Source organism: Dermochelys coriacea, chromosome 2, assembly GCF_009764565.3.
Source record: "Dermochelys coriacea isolate rDerCor1 chromosome 2, rDerCor1.pri.v4, whole genome shotgun sequence".
Lineage (NCBI taxonomy): Eukaryota > Metazoa > Chordata > Testudines > Dermochelyidae > Dermochelys > Dermochelys coriacea.
Genome location: NC_050069.1, coordinates 157,144,221 through 157,159,468, shown reverse-complemented (window position 1 = coordinate 157,159,468; position 15,248 = coordinate 157,144,221). Strand labels below are relative to the sequence as shown.

Sequence of the window (15,248 nt, the reverse complement as noted above, 5' to 3'; positions counted from 1 at the left end):
CAAAACTCATCTGTACAACAGCCTGGATTGTGTCAACAATTCACTGCACTCCCAGCAAGTTGTTTAGCCTCCACTCCTCCTTATCTTGTGACGAGTTAAGCAATTACTCCCGCAAATAAGATTTACTCCTTTTTAAATTCAATTTTACTACCACAGTTGCATTTGGAGGCGTATGCTACTCCCAACTGAGCTCTGCTGTCCCTTTCCTTTATACAGTATCATATGACTGTAATTAAACTGTCAGCTCCTGTAACTTAAGTAAGTCACACCCTAAAAATTGACAAGGAAATTTTGGCTTTCAAGGGATTGGCAGCCTTCTGTTTTGAGAAGGTGTGTAGACCTAATCCAGATGTGATTTAGATTTTATTAAAGCATTGCTAGATTTTATTAAAGCATTACTTGAAGATTTTAACATTTTACTTCACAGACTTGCAAAAACACCCAAGTCAAACAGTTCCTATCTTTTTCTTAGGAATAGATTTTTTTTTTTTTTCTGTGTTGATGGGCAATAGCAACATAGCATTTATCATGTGTGTTTTTCATAGATCTAGTCAAAGCCCGATGCTAAATATACCAAATACTAAAATGTCCTTAACATATCCTATCAAATTAGTTTCTCTAAGGAAAGCTGAAGTGTACGAAGTTTGCTTAGAGTTCATATGTTTTTCAGAACCTGCATTCAGTTTGTGAAACATATCTGAAAGTCATTCACTTAAAATTTGGAAGGGTAAAGAGACCATTGCAAGTGAGGGACCTCTCAGAGTACAAACCATTCAGAAGTATTTTGAGAGCTTCCATCTAATGGATAAAAGAAATAGAGAATTTAAAATAGTTTTAACTACGAGAACACATGCAAGTCCTGTGGGAGTGGGGGGGATGAGGGGGGCAGGAATTGTAGAAGGAGAATATTAGTGTGCTTCAGACCAAGGTGGTCTGAACCTCCCAGATGACTAATTACATAGATTAACCTTCTTATCATTCTACCTTCTTGTGGTGATGTACTGCTAATGATGAAATATATATATAAAAAAATAAGCTTGCAAATATTTTCTGTGATGTGAAAAATAGGTCCAAGGTCAATAAATCTAACCATTAACCACCCTTTCTTTTTTCGAAAGAAGCTTGTGCCTCTCTTCGGAGATATCATGTAGCATGAATGAAACTCATGAACTCATGCTCCACACTGTTGTATAGTGCTGTGCTTACTAACTGCCTTCAGTTCCTTCTAAATTGCCTCCACTTGAGACAGAGTCTGAGCAGTTGCTCATGTTGAGTTCTACCTCAGTTGTGCCCCCATAGTTCTAAAATAAACTACTAAAGAAGTAGTTCTAGCTGTAGTTGTTTAAAATGATAATTTCTCCCCTTCTCAGAGCTTTGTTATTGGAAGGGCATGCCCAGTTCTGCCTATCATATCAGGAGGCAATCCTGGTATGTGGTGATTGCTCCTGGTGCATTTCTCGCTTCAGGGATCTTCATGTTTCCAAAAAGTGCCTTTGGTCTGGCATGAAAGTCTAGAGCCAGAAAAAACAGGGAGATCAAACTTTGGTTCCGCATGATGAAGAGCTTGCTGCACCCAGCCTCTGACCCCTGCCAGGATACCTCCCCATATGCTGGTCTTCAAATAAGTCAGCTACCTCTACTGTCTCCAAGCTGTACTCCTCAAGGACATTTAAGAGGAAAACCCAAGACTCCTCTCATAAGACTTCCATAGGCCATGTTCCAAGTTCTCCAGGTAGGAATCTGTCTCAAAGAAGTCAGTTGCTGATGACTCCAGCTACTCATTAGACTCTGACCTGGTACCCACGAGGCTGATGGTTCCTCAGGTACCCAGGGCACTGTTAAGCCTAAAGAGTTCAAAATGTCAGCCTTTGATAGGCCACCAGTACCATCAGGGGACCGAGGCATCACAAACAGCTCTATTGCTACTCACTCAGTACTGAAGAAGATCGCATGGGCTCCATCTGGACTCCACTCGGAGCATCAGAGACTCGCGGTACCATCAGCTACCATTACTTTGGCTCAAGCCATGAACATGATACTAACCACGCTTTCAGTATCACAGGAGTTTTATTTTCCCCCAAGGCCTATCTGTGTCCAAGCTCAAATCACCATTGCTCAGTTTCAGTCTTCTTTTGGCATCAGTGACCTACAGATCCCTGGACACCTGTCCAGTACTGACAGTTTTAGCTCAAGGTTCTTCCGGTGCTCCATCACTTCATCAGAATCCACTCTGAAGATCTTGACTCAGTCTCTCAAATATCTGTCCAAGACTCTCCTCTCCATCTCTGTAGAAGCTCTGAGGAAATTGAAATGACTTGTGAGAGATGTCCACAATCTTGCTGAGCACTCATGGATGTCTTCACCCATGCCATGTGCACCGCCCACTTGGCCATACTGGGACCCTTGGGTGATCTATCACCAATTCACTAGCGCCTCAAGCACTACCCATCTCAGACATAGGGAGGGTGATGGAGGTTGCCTATCTAGGAGACCAGAACCTCAGGAAGAAACCTTTTGAGGAACAGGAAACTCAGGCTGATGAAAAGGTCTCTCCATGAGTCAATATCTCTTCTTCCTGCCTGGATGAAGCTGTTATGCCACCTCCACCATCCCTGGCTGCTGATGTCCTGGAACCGCAAATTTTTATTTTTTCATCCCTCTCCTAACACCTTGGTGGTCAAGGCGGATAACACATGTGGAAGGCAGCACCATTCTAAATCTACACTCTATGATAAAGGTCAGAAGCACCTCGACCTGTTGAATAGAAAATCATATTTGGCATCTACTTTTACAATTTAGAATTGCCAACTACCAGGCACTGATGGCAAAGTACAACCAAACAGATTATACCGAGCTGAACTTCTTTGAGTGTCTTATCACTGGAATACAGAGCAGTTCTACGCAGTTATTGCAGAAGGCCAGATGCTCACCAAAATATCTCTGTAGCCCTCTCAATACTGCTGCTTGTTCCATTTCTATGGCCATAGTTCTATATCATTGCAGTTAGTATAAAAAGAGTATGGTAGCCCAGGACCTTGATCAGCATGTCAAAATTGTTGCTTACAGGTGGAAGGTTGTGAGGTCCAAGGTTCAGATGAGAGTGATTTTCTCCTTTGAAACCTCGTTCTCTTGCGTATGGGTTCAGATTATCCCTGGGAGCTTGAAAATAGGGCAGGGCAAGATTTCTATGCTGTCTCGGATTTAAACTTTCTTTTGCAGGTAGGTTTATAGATCCCAGAGAATGCAGTGGCCCTAGAGTATTTTAACGTGTGCAGAGATTCGTCCATGCTGTCAGCAAGAAGTTTAGTGCCATCAAAAAGCAGGTCTTCGACCACACGGTGGGTCTCCTTTGGAAATTCTGAGAGCTGAAGCTAGGAGGCCCTCTTTAGAACTATGGACATTCACCTTTCACATGAGAAGTTCCTGCAGTTCAAGGTTGGCCAGGAGCACTACCAGTTCCACATCCTTCCCTTTGGGCTTGTGCCGGCACCCAGGGTGTTCATGAATGCGTTCGTGGTAGTAGCAGCCCTAGTGAGATGCCGGGGTTTATGGTGTTCCCATATATGGACGACTAGCTCCTAGTTGGTCAATCTTTCCAAGAAGTTGTCTCGGCAATATAGTCTCTTTGGTGCCTCCTCGCCACCTTAGTCTGTATAAACAAAGGCAAGTGTGTTTTGTCACCCACAAAGACCTTTATAGGGGCACAGTTGGATTCTATATCTGCATGAGCTTTTCTCCTTGCAGATGAGAAACCTGATCTCTCACATTACCCACAAGCAACCAACTACGGTGTGTCAGTGCCTTTCCCTGTTAGGCCGTATGGCCACAAAGACCTATGGACACCCTCTTCCAGACTCCACCTGCAGTGCCTATAAGCCTGTCTCCACCCGACCTACTGGCTGAACTGGGACTGTATAAACTCTGGAGTCGCAGTTCCTTCTGGATTTCTCAGCTCCCTCGCTTGGTGGTCCAACCCAACCAAATAATGATAGGGACTCCCATCAGCCTTTCCACACCGAGGGCCACCATTTTAATGGATGCCTCCCTTACAGGATAGGGTACACATTTGGACCTCCACACAGCCCAGGGTATGTGGACCCCACAGGAAACTTGGCAGCATAGAATCATAGAATCATAGAATATCAGGGTTGGAAGGGACCCCAGAAGGTCATCTAGTCCAACCCCCTGCTCAAAGCAGGACCAAGTCCCAGTTAAATCATCCCAGCTAGGGCTTTGTCAAGCCTGACCTTAAAAACCTCTAAGGAAGGAGATTCTACCACCTCCCTAGGTAACGCATTCCAGTGTTTCACCACCCTCTTAGTGAAAAAGTTTTTCCTAATATCCAATCTAAACCTTCCCCATTGCAACTTGAGACCATTACTCCTCGTTCTGTCATCTGCTACCATTGAGAACAGTCTAGAGCCATCCTCTTTGAAACCCCCTTTCAGGTAGTTGAAAGCAGCTATCAAATCCCCCCTCATTCTTCTCTTCTGCAGACTAAACAATCCCAGCTCCCTCAGCCTCTCCTCATAAGTCATGTGCTCTAGACCCCTAATCATTTTCGTTGCCCTTCGTTGTACTCCTTTCCAATTTATCCACATCCTTCCTGTAGTGTGGGGCCCAAAACTGGACACAGTACTCCAGATGAGGCCTCACCAGTGTCGAATAGAGGGGAACGATCACGTCCCTCGATCTGCTCGCTATGCCCCTACTTATACAACCCAAAATGCCATTGGCCTTCTTGGCAACAAGGGCACACTGCTGACTCATATCCAGCTTCTCGTCCACTGTCACCCCTAGGTCCTTTTCCGCAGAACTGCTGCCGAGCCATTCGGTCCCTAGTCTGTAGCGGTGCATTGGATTCTTCCATCCTAAGTGCAGGACCCTGCATTTATCCTTATTGAACCTCATTAGATTTCTTTTGGCCCAATCCTCCAATTTGTCTAGGTCCTTCTGTATCCTATCCCTCCCCTCCAGCGTATCTACCACTCCTCCCAGTTTAGTATCATCCGCAAATTTGCTGAGAGTGCAATCCACACCATCCTCCAGATCATTTATGAAGATATTGAACAAAACGGGCCCCAGGACCGACCCCTGGGGCACTCCACTTGACACCGGCTGCCAACTAGACATGGAGCCATTGATCACTACCCGATGAGCCCGACAATCTAGCCAGCTTTCTACCCACCTTATAGTGCATTCATCCAGCCCATACTTCCTTAACTTGCTGACAAGAATGCTGTGGGAGACCGTGTCAAAAGCTTTGCTAAAGTCAAGAAACAATACATCCACTGCTTTCCCTTCATCCACAGAACCAGTAATCTCATCATAAAAGGCGATTAGATTAGTCAGGCATGACCTTCCCTTGGTGAATCCATGCTGACTGTTCCTGATCACTTTCCTCTCCTCTAAGTGCTTCAGGATTGATTCTTTGAGGACCTGCTCCATGATTTTTCCAGGGACTGAGGTGAGGCTGACCGGCCTGTAGTTCCCAGGATCCTCCTTCTTCCCTTTTTTAAAGATGGGCACTACATTAGCCTTTTTCCAGTCATCCGGGACTTCCCCCGTTCGCCACGAGTTTTCAAAGATAATGGCCAAGGGCTCTGCAATCACAGCCGCCAATTCCTTCAGCACTCTCGGATGCAATTCGTCCGGCCCCATGGACTTGTGCACGTCCAGCTTTTCTAAATAGTCCCTAACCACCTCTATCTCTACAGAGGGCTGGCCATCTCTTCCCCATTTTGTGTTGCCCAGCACAGCAGTCTGGGAGCTGACCTTGTTAGTGAAAACAGAGGCAAAAAAAGCATTGAGTACATTTAGCTTTTTCCACATCCTCTGTCACTAGCTTGCCTCCCTCATTCAGTAAGGGGCCCACACTTTCCTTGGCTTTCTTCTTGTTGCCAACATACCTGAAGAAACCCTTCTTGTTACTCTTGACATCTCTTGCTAGCTGCAGCTCCAGGTGCGATTTGGCCCTCCTGATATCTTTCCTACATGCCCGAGCAATATTTTTATACTCTTCCCTGGTCATATGTCCAAGCTTCCACTTCTTGTAAGCTTCTTTTTTATGTTTAAGATCCGCTAGGATTTCACCATTAAGCCAAGCTGGTCGCCTGCCATATTTACTATTCTTTCGACTCATCGGGATGGTTTGTCCCTGTAACCTCAACAGGGATTCCTTGAAATACAGCCAGCTCTCCTGGACTCCCTTCCCTTTCATGTTAGTCCCCCAGGGGATCCTGGCCATCTGTTCCCTGAGGGAGTCAAAGTCTGCTTTCCTGAAGTCCAGGGTCCGTATCAACCTGCTGGAGCTCAGAGTAGTCTGCAAAGTGGTCTTCCCCCTCCTACCCTCACTCCCTGTACAGATACTGTTGGACAATATCACATAAAGGATGAGGAGCGAGATCTCATCTCTGCCTGGAGGCTGTCAGGCTAAGGAATCAGATTACCATACAGGCTGCATACCTTCCAGGTGTTCAGGACTCCCTGGCAGACAGGCTAAGCAGAAGCTTCTCTACAGACCACAAATGGGAAATATATGACCCAGTTCTAACCAACATCTTTTCACAGTGGGGTACTGCACTCTGCATCCCACGCAAACAGAAAGCTTCCCATGTATTGCTCCCAAGGAGCCCTAGACAGCAACTCCTAGGACGACTCTCTCATTCTCTCCATTAAAGTGGTGTTCTTAGTGGCCATCGTTTTGGCAAGAAGGATCAGTGAGCTAGCAGTCATGATGGCAGACCCTCCTTACGCAGTATTCCACTAGGAGGTCTTCCTACAATTACCCCAAATTCCTCCCCAAGATTGTTTCTGAATTGCATATCAGTCAGTCAGTTTAGGTGCCTATTTTTTTTTTCTGAAGCCTCATGCTTCTCCTGAAGACAAGAGATTGCACTCCTTCAACGTCAGACGTGCCCTGGTGTTCTGTCCACAAACAACCAAACCCATAGCAGAAAAGTCACGAGGGCAAGCTATATCTTCATAGAGAATTTCTAAGTGGGTCTTGGGATGTATATTAGAATGCTACAAAATAGCAAAGCTTCCCCTTCCTGGGGGTGTTACAGCCCACTCCAAATGAGCATAGGCAGCTTGCACGGCATCCTTATTGGACATCCAGTTGCAGGACATTTGGAAAGTGGCAAATTGGTGCTCTGTCCACACATTTTACAGCACACTATGCCCTGACTCAATGATAAAATTCAGCAATATTACAAGCATCACTTCTACCATCATTCTCGCACCCTCCTCCAGACTGAACACTGCTTGCAAGTCACCTATGTGTGGAATACACTCAAAGCAATAGAGGTTACTGGAGGTTCTTTGAGATGGGATGATCCCTATCTGTATTCCACTACCAACTCTTCTTCCCCTCTGCTTTGGACCATATTTCATTGCGGTAAGAAGAGTAATTGGAGAAGCGCATGAACATGTACTATCGCTTACACCTGTGCATGTGTAGGTCAACAGACACTGGAAGAATTTCCAGACACAGGTGCATGGTACCCATGTGTACCTACATAGGGACCACACATCTCTAAGAACCTCCAGTTATAGTAAGTAACCTCTATTTACTCACCCTGTGCAGTAACTGTGGTTCTGCAAGATGTGTCCCTCGGTGGGTGCTCCGCTACCCAACCTTGTTCCAGTCCACTTCAGAGTTCTCTGCTATGAAGCTTCGCAATAGAGAAGGAACTGAGGGTTGCTTGCCGTGTGGCACACAAGACTAAGCAAGACACATGCCCTGGCCAAAGGGATGGCTCTGTGTGAAATCTCTGATCAAAGGCACAGGGGAAGCAAGCGCACCAAGAATGAAAATCTGTAAGGGGACATACCTCGAACTACAGTTACTGCACGGGGTAAATCATTTCATATTCAGGTATGAAAGAATTTCAGAAAAAGCTTATGGAGACTGGGCGTTCCACCAAAACATCTCTAAAAGAGATCTTGACTTTTTTTGTATAGGTGTCCAGTCTGACAAAAAAATATAAGCTGAAAATGTCATAGATGGTATTGTGCCTTATTGAAGCTCAGATATGTTGCTTCCTATCATGGGCACCAATTCATGTTGGTTTGGATATAAGCACTGTCTCAATGGTTAAAACTGGTTAAAGGACTGAATTATGTACATGGTAAACAACGGGAACTCTGACTGCTGTAAGAATGGTTAATAGATGCTCAGCTTTATTTAGGACAACCTTTTTTGGAATGGAGGTGAAAATATGTTAAAACTTTCAGGCAACAAATCAGACAATCCTATAAATGGATCTGGTGAAGTCTTATAATTTTCTGCTTGTAGTTTTCTACTCAGCACCTTTCATTTTATCATTTTCTGATGCTAGATTAAGGGGACTGGGTTTTTAAGGTATGCGTTTCCTTGTGGTGTGCTGAAAAGCATCTTGGGTTGTATATTAATGATTTTTAAAAGAAGTGTGGTGAACAAGAACCCCATGTGGGATTATTTGTTAGGTTGGTGCTTGTGAGGGTGGGAAGCAGGGGTGGACAGCTATGCAAAGGCTAGGGACCAAGAAAGTGGTGATTCCTCTCTATGCAAAGGGTGAGCACCTGTGACTCAAACATAGAACTGGGAGTTAGGAGACCTGGGTTCTGTTCTGTTTCTGCAAAGTTTGTGACTTTCAGCAAGTCACTAAGTGCCCAATATTGCAAGATGTTGCGCACCCTTATTTCTCATTGAACCCTTTCATTCTGCAGGATTGTCCCACAGTTTCTCAATATGTGTAAAATGAGGAAGATATGATCTTGTAGGGGAATCGAGACTAAAATTAATCTAATTTTTGTGCAATGTTCTGAGATCCTTGGATGGAAGACACTATTGAAGTGCAGTGTGAGTTTTACGCCATTGATGAGATTGTTCTTAGACACTTCTGGGCATCTTCAAACTAGAAAGACGTTAAAATGTGGGGCATTGGGTTAAAGACCAACACAAATATAAGGGATCAATTTATGAGGAAAGATTTAAAAGAGCTGAAATGGGAGATAACAACATCTTCCAGATACATTGTCATCTTATCATGAAGGAGAGAGGAGTGTTATTTAATGCAGTGTATGGAGTTTTTAATTAGGGAAGCAGTGGAATTAAATTAAGCAAAGGGAAGTATTTTCAACCCTAAATTAACTCATTAGTTCATTACTTAGTTTTGAATTTCTGCACCCCCCTCGGGGCACCATCAACCATGCCAACACCTCTTGAATCAGCATCAAGTAGACCTATGTACACACAAATTCCTAATGTTTACCTTGAAACTGGTTCAGTACTATTCATTACTATTCACCTTGCTGACCCAGACAAAGAAGCCGCATATGATACTTATCCAGTAAAGAGAAAATTGTCTACAGCAATTTTTCCCCCTGTGGTTTAGAGATAATAGATATACCAAGAGTGTGGCCTTCTGTTTTTAGTGGAGGACTAGGGAACTGGTGGAAGCTTTCTTGGCCATCTTCTGAAGGGTCAGGGTGTCTGATTATTTCTAATCTCTTTTCTACCAAACATTTGTGTGACCTTTCAGTTAAGACTGGACCTTAACTGTCCCTGGTACCATAGACCAAGAGCTTTGTTGGCATTGGTACTGGCATGAATACAGCAAGATCTGACTTCACTATTTTCTGCTAGCAGAAATTGGTGGTTTAAGGCAGATTCAGCTCTCTCCTTTTTTTTTCCTCTATTTGAAGATTTTCTACTTTTAAAATCTCACAGAAAGCCAAAAGCCTCTAGCCTCCTGTAATATTCACAGAGGATTCTAAGAAGCTTGTAGACTTTACCACCTTTCCTTGAGATTTCAGTTTTGTTCTTTGGAAACTTAATCCTTTCAAGGTCCTGTTCATCAGCATGTCTGAAAGAATAAAGACCTTCCTTTTCTTGCCTTTCCTTCCTGTGTCATGTACAGAGTCCTTGGCATGAAAAATGTATACTCAAAAGGTAGTGCAGAGTATGGTTGCCATAATAAGAATATGTTGAGGAATGGTAGGTTGTGTGTGTTTGTTTTTTTTAAAGGAGAGAAAGGGGTTTGTTTTACAATAAGGATAAAGTTACATGAACGACTCCCACTAAACAAAGAGCTTTTTTTGTTTTGTTTTAAATACGTTAGGGAAGCCTATTCAATGGCAGGATTGCTTTGTCTGGTTTAAAAACAGTCTTGCAACTGACACGTTTCTGCTTTCTGGGTCAAAAGAGGAATCTTCAGTCTTTCGCTGGGATTTTTCAAGTTTCACATTCTGAATTCCCTTCATATAGTATCTTTTGTGGTTTTTATTCTTTAATCTTTGAGGTTCTTGGTATTTGGTGTCCACTGATCTAAATCTGAGGCAAATTTGCACATTCCTAGTGCATGTCATCTTCAGGTCTGAGAAAAGTGAGTGTGCATTATCTCGATCTTGTAGAACTGTCTAGCCCGCAGTCACGCAGCAAGCCAGTGGCAGTGATAAGAAAACAAGCAGGTTGCTTGATTCCAAGTTCTGTGTTCTAACTTCTATGTGCTTCTGCTTTCTCAGAAAAGGGAATGCCATTTCTTAATTCTTTGATACTAATACATGTTGTCCCTTCATTGTCTTGAAACCCTTCCCCCTTCTAGAATAGGGGAGAGAAGTCCCAGGAATGTGGAACATTAATTGTAAGAATGGCCTATATTTTTTTCCACTCCCTCCCCAGCTCCCTTCCACTCATATTTTGCTGTTTGTTTTTCTGGGGTTTTTTTCCCCTCTTGAGAATGGACTGAGTGGTCAGTAGAATCTCGTTATTTTGCACTGGTGTTACTGTCTGGAGATGGTGGGGAGGAGAAAACTAATTGGTATATCAGGGCAGACTTGGGCCATGTGAGCCACCTGCCTCCCCTGAGATGAGAATCAGACTTGTACACGCGTGCCCTCGTTGCGGGCAGAGGAAGCAGCCAAGAAAGCAGATCTTTGCTTGTTTTCGATAATTTGGAGATGTCTCCCAAAATGAGGCTGATCGTTGCTTACGGCTGGAAGGAGGACAGCTGGGTTGAGCAAGGGCTGAAGAAGTTTGACTAACAGCTGGGCGCAGGGGAAGTTGGCAACATAGGGAAGGGGTGTTGTACAAAAGGGAAAAACAGTGGGGAAAAAACTGTACTGTACTTCTGGCAAGTTTTTTTTTGTATGCCTATATCTATTTGTCTTGTCTTTTAGATTGTAAACTGTTTGGGTTAGGGACTGTCTTCTATGCTGTTTGTTCAGTGTCTAGCACAGTGGGCTCCAACACTTGTAGGAGGCCTTCAGGCACTGTTGGAATAAAAATAGAAAACACAATGACCTGATTGCATGGAGCTCATTATAAAATGTAACTCCAACTTTATAGCTGGTACATTTAAAAAAAAAAAATTTGGTTTGCTGGACAACTTTATTTACATCTAATATCTTATTTTGCAGACAATGGTACATGGACTCAGCTCTGGTTGGTGTCAGATTATCATGAGCATGGATCACTCTTTGATTACCTAAACAGGTATACCGTTACTGTGGAAGGAATGATAAAGCTAGCTTTGTCCACTGCCAGTGGACTTGCACATCTTCACATGGAGATTGTCGGCACACAAGGTAACTTTGTGTTCAGTCTCATATGACCTTATGATCCTAAAAGGAAATGGGGCATTTGAAGACCTACTTTCCATAGTGAAAATTATCAAGAGAATTGGGGGAAAGATCTACCAATTTAAGGCCTTGTCCGTATTTGAGTTTGTCTGCTGCTTGATATGGTATCATTTGAATTGTTCTATAAAAATGTGTAGTTATATTTTTGCAATGGGATTCAGCTGAATGTGTATATCCTCTTACACCAGCTGTGCAGGTGTATCCATCTGCAAAGGTGGACAATTTCTTACAATTATGGTAAGTAAATCTGCAGATCATGTATTCTCTGTTGGCAGCAAAATTTGACTAGTTTAATAGAACTCTGTTTGAGTGGATTCTTTATTTAAAAAAAAAAATCTAAGAGACCCTTGTGTAGTATCCCAGTTCTTCTTAGATTGCTTATATGTCTATATATTCCACTGTAAGTGCATGCACACCCTGTGAACCCGAGCTAGGGGCTTTTGGTCTGTAGTAGCGGTTGGGACAGCTGTCTACCTCCCTTTGTTTGTTTGTTTGTTTGTTTGTTCTCACAACATATGGTTGCAAGTCCCAGTGATGCCTCAAAGCAAAAGACAGTGAGCATATCAGCAGCCTTTCTTGTGTAAATAGTGAGTTAATATGTAGTTAGCCTTGGCTTTTATAGTGTTTCCTTTGTTCTCCTTTCAGACTTTTTTACTTTTGTTCCTGGGATGATGCTTGCTACCAAATAGTCATGCATAAGTCCTTGGGCTTTAAGGAGTTCTGCCTGTTAATGATGAGTGTACTAGATGCCTCATCTGCCTAGGTGATGACCATATTATGGACAAATGTGTAGTTTTCATGTCTTTCTGTAAGAAGACTTCAAAATCGAGAGACTCTTGTCTCAGGGGTTACTCATGGAGAATAATATATGCTTGACCTCCAATCCAAACCTTTCTTGGGCAGATAAGTGAAGTACATTGCCTCCTAGAAGTTTTCTGGCAGCTATTTCTACTCAGCTGCTCCTTCACTGAAGCCCTCAACCTCTGATAGAGGGAGAAGAGGCACTGGTCTTTTGTCTTTGGGCCAGTCATTAAGGGCCCCAAGACATCCAGCTCTTCAGAGCTCAAGGGTAGTTCAAGACCCAGAAAGGATTCCTCATGCACCTATTGGGGACTCCACCATTGTACCTCAGCTGAAATGGTACCTCAGAAGCTGTTTGGGACCAAGTTAACTTGAACACCACCACAGCATTGCTTGTCAGTACCATCTATATTGGCTTATTGGCATAGGTACTGATGAAGCAAGTACCTATTGTACTATCTATCCTTCAGGTAAAAATGACCCCAGCACAGAAACCACTGGGTACCGTCAACTCCTCCAGCAATTATGGGAGTCAAAGACTTGCTCTGCATGTTGGCATCAGACTTTCCTATGCAGGCCACTGACAGTGGCTTCAGTACTGGCAAAGCCAATCATAGCTCTGAAACTTTCAAATATAAGGGCTCCAGGTACACCTACTGGCACCACATTAGCCTTACCAGAGGAATATTTTTTTCCTGCAGAAGTTGCCCAAGAAAACCTTAGACTGTTGATTATATTACACACAACTTGACCTGGGCGAGTAGTTTTACCCATCAGTGAAGAATTGCTGGACCATGCCAAGCTTCTCCAGTACAGACTTCAAAGAAAGTGGACTGTTGCTACCAGATGCCATCTCAGGGATTGAGCAGTTCCTTTAGTCACCCTGCATCAGGTACTGTGATGGTGGGAGCAGAAAACAAGAGGCTGAAGCGGGGACATTACAAATTACAAAAAGACTAGGAGCCACAGAGGACTGATTCCTTTGGAAGGAAGACTTATTCTGCATCTAGCCTCCAAATGAGAATCACTAACTAATGGACTCTGTTATTGAAATATGACTTTATTAACAGGGCTTTACTGAACAGGGTATGGAGGAGGAGTTTAAATCCTATTGTTACTGAAGGCCTGCTAGTAGCCAGGACATCACTGCAGTCAGCTCTCCAATGCAGCAACTATAGCCTTCAGATCCATGGCAATTTTCACCATGCAGAGGTCTTTGTCTCCACACATAACACATACAGAGGGAAGTCCAAACCACTGAGGGCCCACCCTCTGATGGGTGCAGCTTCTTCAGCAAGAAGATTGATGAGGCTTTACACTCTGTAAAGAATTGAGAGCAACATTAAGATTACTAAAGGTATGTCTTCACTACCTGTTGGATTGGTGGGCAGGGATTGATTTATTGCATCTAGTCTAGACGCAATAAATGGATCCCCGAGCGCTCTCCCGTCGACTTCTGTACTCCAGCTCTGCGAGAGGCGCAGGCGGAGTCAACAGGGGAGAGGCAGCAGTCGACTCATCGCAGTGAAGACACCACGGTAAGTCGATCTAAGTACGTTGACTTCAGCTACGTTATTCACGTAGCTGAAGTTGCGTAACTTAGATCAATTCCCCCCCTCCCCCCAGTGTAGACCAGGGCTAAGAGTGTATGCCCCAGCCCCTAAAGGAGGCAGCATAGGTCTCAACAATATAATTGACAGCCTAGCTTCCAGCCTAGACAAGCTGGTTCCTTGAAAGCAGGATAAGTCTCTACTAAGAAAGTCATAGGCTTTACCCATTAGACTCCACCAACATCAAGGCAGCCAATTTGATTGCTTCATCAAGAGTGGAGCCCTAGTCATTTTGATCTTCCCTATCTGTCTGTGATTTGAAAGCACTTCTGACTTCATACTCTACACAGTATTGCAATAATATTTGTACAAAATATGCCTGTTCTGAAAACTAATAACTTGCTAGTCAATATCATAAGGAAATGTATGTAGCAAAATTTATATGTAGTTATGAATCTTTCTCCCCCCCCCCCCCAGTGGTAATAGCACATGTTCAGAAGCAGACAGCCCTACCTTGGCAAAACAGATCTATCCTAAACAAAGGATTGTGTTTCCGTCAATTACATATAGTAGTAAATTGAGTTCTCAAGACAGCTGTGGGAGGAGATGGCAGGAAATGGAACAATTTGCAATTGAGTAAACACGAGTGTGGGAAGAAAGAGAGCATGGAGCCTTGTTCATCACCAGACTCCGCGTTGCCTTCCTCACGGATAAACTTTACTTTGAGGGTTAACCTTCAGAAGAATCCACTTCACAGGTTCACTGAACTATAAACTTAAGGTTTTCTGCCCCTTTATCTCTTTGACCTAAAAAGATAAAGGCCCCAGCACCTTTGGGCCTCTAGGGGAGATCCTGATCGAGGAGCAGATCAGTCACCATCCTGCTGGGGGAGGGGGGAGGCCATCTTAAATAAAGTCTTGAATCGAAACTTGCTAGGTAAAGTTTTAGATGTAGATCCATGTTTTCACTTTTATTTGTTGGTAAATTTCTAAGTTACTGTCTACTTGAATTGACTTCAAATCCTACCTTTTTTGTTTTGTTTTTAATCTAAACCAATCCAGTGCTGTGTTTAAACTGAACTGTTTGCTAGCTCCAGTTCAAGTAACAAACTGTTAAATATTGACTCCTTTAAAAGGGCAATGGACCTTAATAGCCCTCTGATTGTTCCAGGGTGGGGCTGGACTTTTCAGTTTGTGGGAAAACTGGGCTGAGGAGTGTGTGGAATCACCATGCCAGTTGTTAATCAAGGCTGGTGGAAGCCAAGAGAAATCT

At 43.6% G+C, this 15,248-nt stretch overlaps 1 protein-coding gene and 1 long non-coding RNA gene across 4 annotated transcripts in view; both read left to right on the top strand.

The window, feature by feature from the left end:
- LOC122458852 overlaps nt 1–15,248 on the top strand; it is a 523,493-nt gene that overhangs the window by 464,829 nt on the left and 43,416 nt on the right. The gene's annotated exons all lie outside the window — the stretch shown is intronic.
- Nucleotides 1–15,248, top strand: part of TGFBR1 (transforming growth factor beta receptor 1) — a 96,366-nt gene that overhangs the window by 51,539 nt on the left and 29,579 nt on the right. For all 3 annotated transcript variants that reach the window (XM_038389767.2, XM_038389765.2, XM_043508552.1), the window contains exon 5: nt 11,404–11,571. In XM_038389767.2, the coding sequence (XP_038245695.1) occupies nt 11,404–11,571 (168 nt within the window). The remainder of the gene's footprint in view (nt 1–11,403; nt 11,572–15,248) is intronic.